Raw genomic sequence first — 10,708 nt, forward strand, 5'->3', positions numbered from 1 at the left:
GTTTGGTAATTAAGTTGCACGCATAGTCTACAAAAGTTGCGGGAGAAGAACTTTATGCTTCTACCCGAGCAGCGTCAGGTGCATCAGTGCGACCACCGACCATGCTTCCAGGGATGATCTCGTTGGTTTCATGGAGACAGACAGCCGCGGTGTGCACGGGGAGGGGCTGTGTGTGTGCGTGTGTGTGTATGAGAGACAGAGACGGAGCGCAGGGAAAGGAAATTCAGCTTTACGAATGCTGCGTGTTTTTCAATAGCGTTTCAAAATAAATAAATAAAAGGATAACGAAACGCAATATGTGGCGGCCGGTGGTGAATCTGTGGCGCACCGCCACACATTTGTCTATGTGTGGGAAACACTGAATTGTTTTGCTCGAAGGGAGGTGGAAAATTATCTTATTTCCAAAAATGGCGGAATATCCCTCTAAAAGAACATATAAATCAGTATTCTGCTCCTGTGCCAGTAAGCTACCTATCAGCCGTTGGAATGATCCGTGACCTTTTTTTGGGTAGTGTCACTACCCGATGTGGGTCGCTAACGGTCCGCATGTAAGTAAGTCGCGCATGCAAGAGTTTTGCTGTTAGTTTTGCTGTTAGCCACTGAATAATGACATAGGTACATTAGATATAATTTAAAGGAGTCATAGAATTCAAAACCACATTCACCTTGTTACTGTTAAATTTAGGCTGCGAGCAGTGTCCAAAGGACAACACCAAAGACTTTACCGCGTCCCCCGCCTGCTTTCGTATGCAAATTGGGAAATAGAAACAGCCGTGTTGAAATGCTCCAATCTGAACAGAGCTCAGATAACACGTAATAGGCGCCCATCCCCCTTTAGATACACCCCTCGGCCCCTCTCATTTGCATACCTTAGATTAATAATTCTTGTTAAACTGCTCTTACGATGCTAGTATCTAGATATGTGGTCTATGGCAGAGACGTTGTAATGCTAGCGTTATTACAGCTAACTTTGGAGAGTTACTATACTAAGAAATGTACTGATAAAACTTACCAATCTAACACATTCATTCTGTTGGGGAATCTGCTGCACTTCATCTTCGTCAGAACCTTCTTCTGACTCGGTTTATAGGCTACATGTACGGCTGTATTCCTTATTTAAATCCATTGTTGATAGCTTTATCAAAGACTTTGGCTTTATTTACCAGCAGTAAACGTAGTTTCACTTTGCTCTAGCTTCAGACCGGTGGATTGAGCCAATCAACTTTCAGGACATATCGGCCAATAGACCAATCAGCGCGCATCTCATTTGAATATTCATGAACTTGCTGAGTGGGCGGGAAAAACAAACTGTTTCATTGCAAGGCTTATTTATGACCTTGTATTAGGCGATCTAGCAGTGCTCCTGGGGCGTTTTCAGCCCCACAAATTTACATATGACATTATTTAGGCTCAAAGATCAATTTGTAATGGTCAAAAAATGCGTTCTATGACTCCTTTAAGCAAAAATTTCCCGCGATAACCTCTGATGTCAGTTCTAGATTAGAGGCTGAAGTAGCCTACAAGACCTTACTGCGAGATTTCTGTAATGTTGGAATAAAAATTGAAACAAAATTGGAACAAAATAACAAAGTTCATTGATTGCAGTACTGGCTAACGTTACAATAGCAATAAAACACAACAAAGGCTGTCACTTTAATGCTGTTATGAGCTACCTTTAAGCTAGCAATTAAACAATCATAGAACATGACGTTATGCCGTAAACCCTTTAATAAACAATGCCGACTCACGTCAGGTATAGCAACACATGGCATACACACACACACACACACACACACACACAGAACAATTGCTTAAATGAGGTCACTGATATACAGTAGATAAACAGAGAGGCACAGCTGTAAGAGTTTTTCAGCCTCTGTATCACAGCTATCAACTGTGGATGGAGCTTGCACACTGCTCCTACAAACAGCAACAAACACCAACAGTTGTGTCTGTGTGGGCTGGCCGTCTGTGCTTGAGCTGCTTCTGTAGTTCCACTCACAATATAGTCAACAGCCTCGTAAAACTCACATAGCTGGAGCTGTGGTAACTAGAAGAGCTGGCAACCCGATGTCGAAACACTACTGACTCTGTGATTAGTAGATAAGTGTAGGGCGGCATATCAGATCAAAATACGACATAACAACATCAACATCAGTTGAGGGCTGCAACTTCACTTTTAAATGCCAATATCTTGGCCGGACTACTGTTATCAGTGACATAAGTATTTGAAATGAGCATTAATGTCTAGTGACATATCAGGGCAATTTTATGATTAATTGACTAAATACATTTTATGATTAATTGATTAAATACATTTCTTACATACGGTTCCTTTAAAACGGTAAAGAACAGCAGTTTAAGTTCTTATAGGCAGCAAGTCAATACAGCAGATCTTTGCAAAACCCTGCAAAGATGATTCCAGTTATATTTACATGCACGGCTGTCAATAAAAATAAAAACAAATCCAAATTTGAAAATGCAACATCCTGGAAATGGCACAAAACCTATCCATCATGAGTTCTTAACAGTTTAACAACAAACGTAGACAAAAGAAAAATATTACACGCTGTCTTGTTTTCTCCGAGTTTTTTGGCAGGGTACAACATTTCAACCACCCAGGTCTTTGTCAGGTCAGGTATCCTATTTTTCTTTTGCCGTTATTTGAATTCAGCCTATACAACTTTTAGTTTCACAAATCCTTTTCAAAGTTACACTACATAAGTCATCATTCCATTGTCCTGACCACCAAACCATGCCACAGTCTTCTTTGTTGTTATGGTTATCTGGCTGATTTGGATGCCAAAATCTGGATGAAGAGCAAACAGTCCAGAGAGTTAATCAATATATTAATCATAGCCTGTAATATTACAGTATATATTAAAACAGAAGAATCATGACAGATATGTTAGTCTTTTACTTGGTTTGTAAATATATACGACTTTAACCAATAAAGTTACATTTTAAAGAAAGGTAATCATTTGGACTATACCAACTTTGGGCCTGTGAGGGGCGTGTTGTCCACCCAGTACCAGCTGTCCCCTGGCTGAGGCTGACTTAAACCAATCCAATACTGCTGTCTCTTGTTCTTTAGGAAATCCTGATGAAAAGTATCAGTCTAATGAGTTTTATACATACTTAATGAGGAAACACAGTAGCTATTGCATCATGATCTAATGATGGCAATATGGATTTAAGAGAGCGTTATTCCATTTTTATATTATTTTCTACATTAATTTACTCGCAAAACACAACAGGTTGTCTGCCTAATGCCATATGGTTATAATTTTTGTATAGGGTTACAGAAGTAGACAGAGATGGAGCTGCATTTTAAGTGTTTACTCTTGAATCTTGAAAGTCAACTGTGTCCCCTTCAAAAGGGTCCATGCTACAACATACAGTAGCTAATCTTTACACACCATCTCCCCGTTAAATAAGACATCCCTCCAATAACAGACAGGGTTCACTGGTAACACTCTGACAGGTATCACAACCTGCATAAACATGAATTACATAAAGCGCATTGTAGTTTCAGCTGTGGTTGAATATACGTGTATGCAGCCAACACCTGTGTGGAAATTAGTTCTGCTTTGAGTCCTCTTTCTGTGGCTCTTCCCAACCTCTCTCATTCTTTCCATATTGGGCATGTATAAGATGCAAGATGGGGCAAAAACTAATGGTGAAAATGCCATTTGTTAGAGCATGGTTGGTCCTTCTCCTGTTATATTAACATGCTGCAAAAAAGTTATGCCAGTCACCTGCATGTGGCCAGGGAAGGGAACTGTCCTACCCTCAAACAAAAGGTAGATTTGCCATTACAAATTATACAAAATATTATATGTGATTATCTGTAATGTTTTATTGTATAGCCATGTGCTTTTGTCTCTTTTATTCTCACCAGAGAAGGAGCCAACCACTGTTTTCCCCATTGTTAACTTTCTAATCAGGAAGATTGTTTGTATCGTGTGCATGGGCCATTTCGTTGTATTTCTTTAGGTAGGTATGTGCTTACAATAAAGGGGGGATCTGATGGTAGGTTAGTTCTCAAGTGTGTTTGCCTTGATTCACCTTGGCCTGCTGTGGTCCTTAAAGCCGTGATACAGATGTGCTAAAAACCTTTCAAGTGATTTTCCTACTTTTGGGTTGTTTTCCTCCATTATCTCCCTGGTGTAGTACAAACCCATTCTACTTAGCTATTTAATTTTGTTCATTTTCTTGGTCTGCCATACATGTGTATTAATAAAATCTTTCTGATCTAGTTCATTTACACCTGTTCACACTGAGGTATTGGCCATTCGTCCCATCACTCTGTTCACCCCTTATGTCTGTTGTCAGTCACATTCTGTTAGCTGGCTATCCGCTGTCTCATGAAATCTTTTTTTAGTCTTTTGTTGAGACTAGTACTAGTGTAAAATAAGTGTTAGTAAGAGTAGTAATTTTGAGGTAGAAAGGTAAACAATCAAGTAAACTATACTTGAATTGCTGACATTTGTGCTACACTTGGTCATTACAAGTAAAGTATACTGTACGTTGCTTTGAATAAATGTGTCAGCTAAATTAACATATTTCGTTATAATATCATTGTGTGGTTTCCGCAGCTCGCTCTACATAAGGCTAGTCCGCTGCACATTCAAATCAGTGTACATGATGATGTACCTAATATTTCTACAGAATGTGTTTAGTTTAGATAAACGGCCTGCACACTTGTAACTGAGTACAGTTCTTTCTTTCATGTTGGAGAATGATAGAAATTGGGGGTTGGATTGGCAATCAATCAATCTATCAATATTGTCTCACTGATCTTTGCACTGTAGCCTCCTCCTTTGGATAAAAGTGTCAATGAAATTAAGATATTTCACTGTCATGTGATGATCATCAAAAAGTTATATAGTTGGACTTAAACATTTTAGGGGAGTGATTTGTCATACCCTTTCTGCTGTACTCTTTATGATGACCAGGTGTCCTCCCATGGTCACACAGGCATCTCTGCTATCTGTCCAGTTCTTCTTATCAGAGGAGAAGTAGTAGAATGATCCATCATAGTACTCCCATTTATCTGCACACCTCCTCACTCCTTTTAAAATAATTTGCATATGTGTTCATTATGCATGCAGTCAATAATGACCATCATAACTAGTACTGTTTGTCATAATTTGATGACATACTTTCATCAGAAAGCGCAAAATTAAACAGAATACATCTCACCTTGAAGCTCAGTCTTTAAATTTGTGATTTCCTTGGTGAGATTATCATTTTTGTTTTTCTGATCAGCTAACATCCTTACAGTTTCTGTTGAGAAAAAAAAAACATTGTTGCCTTAACAAGATGGCTAGGATGAAGGAATTCATGTGCAGAAAACATTAAAAAGTTTAAAAGCAGTGAACTTTCCAGTCATGGGAGAAATGTATCCTTGCCTTGTGCTAAATAACCCAAAAGGGAGTTTATACTGTTGAGAGTTAGCGATGATGCTTAGTGCTGGCGTTATGATTGAAAAGTATGGGTTATTTAGTTTCAATATGGGGGTGGAATGGCTACTGGGGCTACAAGCCCACCAAGTTTTACGGAACAGTTGACCAAAAATTCAGGAAGTAGATGATGGGAAAGAAGAAAAAAAAAAACGTTGACAATCACAATATGACATATGACGTTATGTCATAATGAGTATGTGCATGCGTGCACTTGCTTTTGTGTATGTGCTGGTTTTGGTTTACAATAAAAATAATAATTTAATTTAGTCAATTTTACCGAAACTACTGGTTTCGCTTTGCAGAGTCACAATTAAGTTATTGTGCTCATAAGAATGGCCATAAACTAAGCTTTCCAACGACATGTATATCGAGGGTATTACACAAACTATCGCTAAGATAACCGCATCCAAAGTTGACATGGTTCTCCTGTCACGATATTCCAGAAGAGGAGAAAATCACTTTTTAAGCAGTGTGGACAACGGGAATGACTGCAAATGTGTTGAATTGTCGCTTTGTTTAACAGTCAAGACGTATGTTTTTCCGTGAAATTAGTTCACGATATGAAACTGTAGACTGTTTACTGTCGAATTATGCGAAAACGTGAAATTCAACATTTTTGTTTATTGTGGATTTTCTCAAAATAACGTCGTGCGCAAAGCGACTGATTTCGCTTTGAAGAGTCACATTTTGTTCATTATGCATTCTTATCTCAAATAAATATCCCTTCTGTTTTTTGTTGTATATGATGACACAATGTTGGGTTATTTAAAAAAAAAAAATGTTTTTTCAATTCCCTAAAAATAAATGACTTTGGAAATGCACGGTTTCTACCTCACAGCAGTTATGTCCATTTTGATATTGTATTATTTTCTATTGCACATTCTACGTGACATTTTTTTAGGTATAATCCTCCTTACCTGACATATTAGCTTTCAAAGCCTTGTTTTGAGAAGCAGCAGTTGCATACTGTTCCTTAAGATCTGTGGTACAGCAAGGCAATTGAGTTAAATAGATGACCACATTTTATAATAATATAATAATAAAAGAAACACACAATTTAATTTAACAGCCAGAATAAGAGAGAGAGAGAGAGGATTCATTTACTGAATTATTCTGTCATATATTACTCTGTAATACATGCCAACTCACCTGCGCATGTTTCCACAATAAAAAAATCTGCAAACAGAATAAGGCTAATGTCATCTTTTATTAAGTGTTAAGTATAGAAGTAAAAGTATGTATACTTTTTTGATCCCGTGAGGAAAATTCGGTCTCTGCGTTTATCCCAATTTGTGAATTAGTGAACACACACAGCACACAGTGAAGTGAACACACACACTAACCCAGAGCAGTGAGCTGCCTGCCCAACAGCAGCATTCGGTGAGCAGTGAGGGTTAAGTGGTTAGGGGTTAGGTGCCTTGCTCAAGGACGCTTAAGCCCTTAATGGTTGGGGATTGAACCGGCAACCCTAACCAGTAGGCCACGGCTGTTGAATACTGTCACAAGCTTTATTATTCTGATCCGCAATGTGCAGCATTAATTACTTTCTCATTTTGTTGTAGACTGAATTTGTTTATTTCAGAGTAAGGCATTTTATAGAGCATTGGAATAAAGTCAGATTAATTTAAATTTGTAGTATCTATTGGTTTTGAACGTTCCAACCAGAAACCCTTTAGAAACACATACAAGGGGCTGTATTTAAAACACACTTACATTGCACTTTAAAAGCCATAAGAAAAGTTCCAAGGATGACACAGAGGATGGCCAGGATGGCTAACTTCAGTCTAAAGAGACCCACTTCATCCATAGTTAACTGGCAACAATTTGCAAGTTGGGAATTTTGAACTAGAAGAATGAAGATCAAAATGAATTTGCAAATGGTGGCAAGTTCCTGTGTCAAATCTATGACATACAGAATGTTATTTACATTTGAAAATTATAAAATCTTAAAAAAATTCACTTGAGAGAATATGAGACTGGATATACACTCAAAATGTACTGTACGTCCAATTTACTTCCCTTCAATGTAGAAGTAAAGCAAAAATGTTGATTTATAGCAGGCAAGATAACTACATAGGCTCGTTCCCACTGATCTATAACGAACACTGAGACTATCCCATTGTTGCCGCCCCATCATTCTTTATCTAGATCAGTGGGAACGAGGACTGAGGAAGGAGGATCTATAAAAATACGAATGAGAGGCACTCCTAGAGAGACACAAACACCACTCACAGTGGTAAAGGCCATGGTATGTGTCCTCTCTCCTACTTGCACTGCAATTCTTTCAAAGCAGAACAGAAGAACAAAAAAGACTGCTATGATGACATCTATTCCTACCATCTGTTTATAATCAATAAGCTCTAACCATCACCCAGCACATCAGCCATTGTGACAGCCAACTAACTGCTGAAAAATATTTGACAAAATGTCTCAAAATAACTAACCATGCCCTTTTGTGGGACCTCCAGTGGATGTAATTACTGACACATTTACACCTATAGAGGGCAGCAAAGAGAGGGTAAAATGCAGAGCTTACAATGATAGGAAATGAACGACGAAAATTGTAAGTGAGTGAGTAGCATTGTGTTACTCTCACAGCGTGTATTTCTTTAAAAAGGTTGACACATGAAAGAGTCTATACACTACAGAGATGTGTTGCACATCAAACATTTGTTTCTACATTTAGACAAAGCAAAGTACTACTAGTATTAGTATACCAACATGTGAAAAATATAAACATAATTATCATTTTGGAACATCTATTAAATTGTGCGCAGAGCAGACTCAATTCCACAATTTAACAGTTAAGAATCTACAGTAGATAACGCTCACCATTCTGCTTGGCCTGCTCTGTCTGCAACATCTTGCTGCACAAGTGACATGCAAATGAAGTCCTCTGTGGTCATGTGTCAATCATTTAAAGAGTCACTTCACCCCATAACTCCACCCACTTCACATTTCTGAAAGAGGCTTTCAAAATGGGCGAGACGTTCTGAAATTTGGAGAGGGAGTGCAGCACCGCTGCAACCAATCAACCATGGTGATTTCGTGTCAATCTGGGAATGAGTGCTGCAGACATGGCTTATCACAGGTAGGCTAATCAGGGCAGCAGGTGTTGGGGCGTTTCATTCCTAATTTGTAACGACCCGGTGACGTAGTGTTGGACAAGAAGTACAGGACTTTGTCAGCATTCCAATAACATTTTGGACCAACATGTCATGGCATGTTTCAACCTGTAGAATGCGCGGAGAGTAATATCTCCAATACAAAATCAGACGAAATGTTACTTTTGTCGAGAAACACAATTTTTGTCAATATTAACCCTGGTAATAGTACAGTTCACCACTTATGAATATTTTCAATCAATCAACAGCTCAAAAAAGCATATTTTAGGGTGCAGTGACTTAAACGGAACACACATGGGTTACTTCCCTATCGCCTTCATGAACATCCTCTTCTGCTAATCTTTCTAAGCTGCTTATTGGTGTTATGTTATCAAGCTTGGGAACTAACTGACTAAGCTAAACTAAACTAACTAACTAATTGACATTTTTGCTATTAGCCAAAAAGTAGATTTCCTGGCTGTATGGTTAAAATATGTTAACTATTCTGACAGTTCAGATATACAGTTCAGCAGACAGTTAATCTGTACATGAGACATTGCCCATTCTGGGGAAAACTATTCCACCTGCTTGTTCTATGTTTCTGTTACAGATTTTCACTGGTGTCCATCCTTTAAAGGTTGTATTAGCGATTTCAGGCCCAAACCAAAATGATCACATTCATCTAATCATTCCTCACAATCCACTACCTGCCAGTCCCATAAGCAAGCCGTCAAAATTCCCTCTGTCTCTGTAGGCAGTCTAGGCTCCGAGATCTGTACACAAAAACAATTGGTGCTACCAACCATTCAAAACCAAAATAAATAGTGTTCCAAACAATCACCAAAGCTGCACGTGATGTCTGAATTTAAGGAGGGCAGTGTTTTTTCATGATGCACAAAATATGGAAGGGAGGGGCGAGGTAGTTTTTTTTTTTTTTTTTGTATATTTTTTGGCCTTTTTGCCTTTATTTTTTATAGGACAGTGAAGAGGCAGATGGGGTGGGATCGGGACATTACCGCAGGCCGGATGGGTCCCCGTGGGCACTCGGACCCCTATGTCGTACGAGTGCTGTAGCCTGCTGTGCCAAATGATGTTTTCTAAACAAAGTTCAGGAGGAGCCCTTAGGGATGATTGACAGCCATTAACTCACCGTGCCTCCCACTTCAAGGATATTTTAGCCGGCCTCCTTATATGCCACACGCCCTTGGGTTTTGAAGAAGTTATCCCTCCTCCTCCCCTTACTCCTCCATTTCACTGATAGCCCAGTTACTCATCCTCCTTACACAGGGGGTGCAAGCGGCTACCGCTTTAACGCGATATCCACTTCAGTAGCCACACACATACAAATAGTCTACTGTGTGTGTGTGTGTGTGTTTGTGTGTGTGTCTGTGTGTGTATTAATATGTATCAAAAATGAAGTATATAGGATTTTGTTGATTGTAAAGTTCTCATGTTATTCAGTATGAGTGTCAAAGTTTTTTTTCCTTCTAACTATTTTAACTACAAATCAGGAGTTGAACCCTGTAAATTATGTAATTTCTGGAAGTTTTGAATAGACTAGCATATCAGATAAAACCCTTGGTAGTGTTCTCACAGAATTTAGAAATAGTGGTTTAACAACTTGTCTATGATATGCAATATTTACAGGAAATGTCTAAAGAGAAGTGGCAAAGCCATGGTCTGCTCTGAGGTTTTTCTTTCTTTATTTAAGAAATGCAGTTCTTTTTGAGGAACTTCCATCGCTTCCGTTGGCCTGAGGCTATTAAAGGGCTTCATTAGGCAACTCTCATTTTTTTGAAAGCGAAAGAGGCAGGAGAAAACAACAGTTCAGTCACCTTTAGAAAGAAGACAAAACAGCTTACTTAACCAGGTGAGCTAATATCTGTATGTGCATTCAGAAGTTTGAAAAAAAATTCTTAGTGGGAGCAACATATATATTTTTAAAAGATTATGTATCATATGGGTTGTATGTCAACACTAACCATACTTAACGTCTTCTTGTTTCTTTATCTGCTTATATTTCGTTTGAGTAGGTGTTTAGTTTAGTTGCGTTTTCGTTCAATCTTTATACCTGACTGTTTTAATTGAGCAGAAACATTCATTTTATTGCCTTTGAAGTGCCTGTGAATCATCTAC

General features: G+C 38.5%; 1 protein-coding gene across 4 annotated transcripts; it reads right to left on the reverse strand.

Moving 5' to 3' along the window:
• Nucleotides 1–1,722: 1,722 nt before the first annotated feature.
• LOC134060087 (C-type lectin domain family 6 member A-like) lies at nucleotides 1,723–8,344 on the reverse strand. 4 transcript variants are annotated; one of them, XM_062516687.1, is made up of 9 exons: nucleotides 8,301–8,344; nucleotides 7,913–7,963; nucleotides 7,182–7,313; nucleotides 6,618–6,644; nucleotides 6,386–6,448; nucleotides 5,206–5,289; nucleotides 4,929–5,074; nucleotides 2,997–3,100; nucleotides 1,723–2,809 (listed from the first exon to the last, which is right to left on the reverse strand). In XM_062516687.1, the coding sequence occupies exons 1-9, from the start codon at nucleotides 8,329–8,331 to the stop codon at nucleotides 2,671–2,673; spliced, it is 777 nt and encodes a 258-aa protein (XP_062372671.1). In that variant the 5' UTR covers nucleotides 8,332–8,344; the 3' UTR covers nucleotides 1,723–2,670. The 4 variants fall into 4 exon arrangements, with proteins under 4 accessions (XP_062372671.1, XP_062372673.1, XP_062372672.1 ...); XM_062516689.1 differs by having other exon boundaries at nucleotides 2,993–3,100; XM_062516688.1 differs by lacking the exon at nucleotides 7,913–7,963 and having other exon boundaries at nucleotides 8,301–8,335.
• Nucleotides 8,345–10,708: the final 2,364 nt, after the last annotated feature.

This window comes from Sardina pilchardus, chromosome 16 (genome assembly GCF_963854185.1).
Source record: "Sardina pilchardus chromosome 16, fSarPil1.1, whole genome shotgun sequence".
NCBI classification, from domain to species: domain Eukaryota; kingdom Metazoa; phylum Chordata; class Actinopteri; order Clupeiformes; family Clupeidae; genus Sardina; species Sardina pilchardus.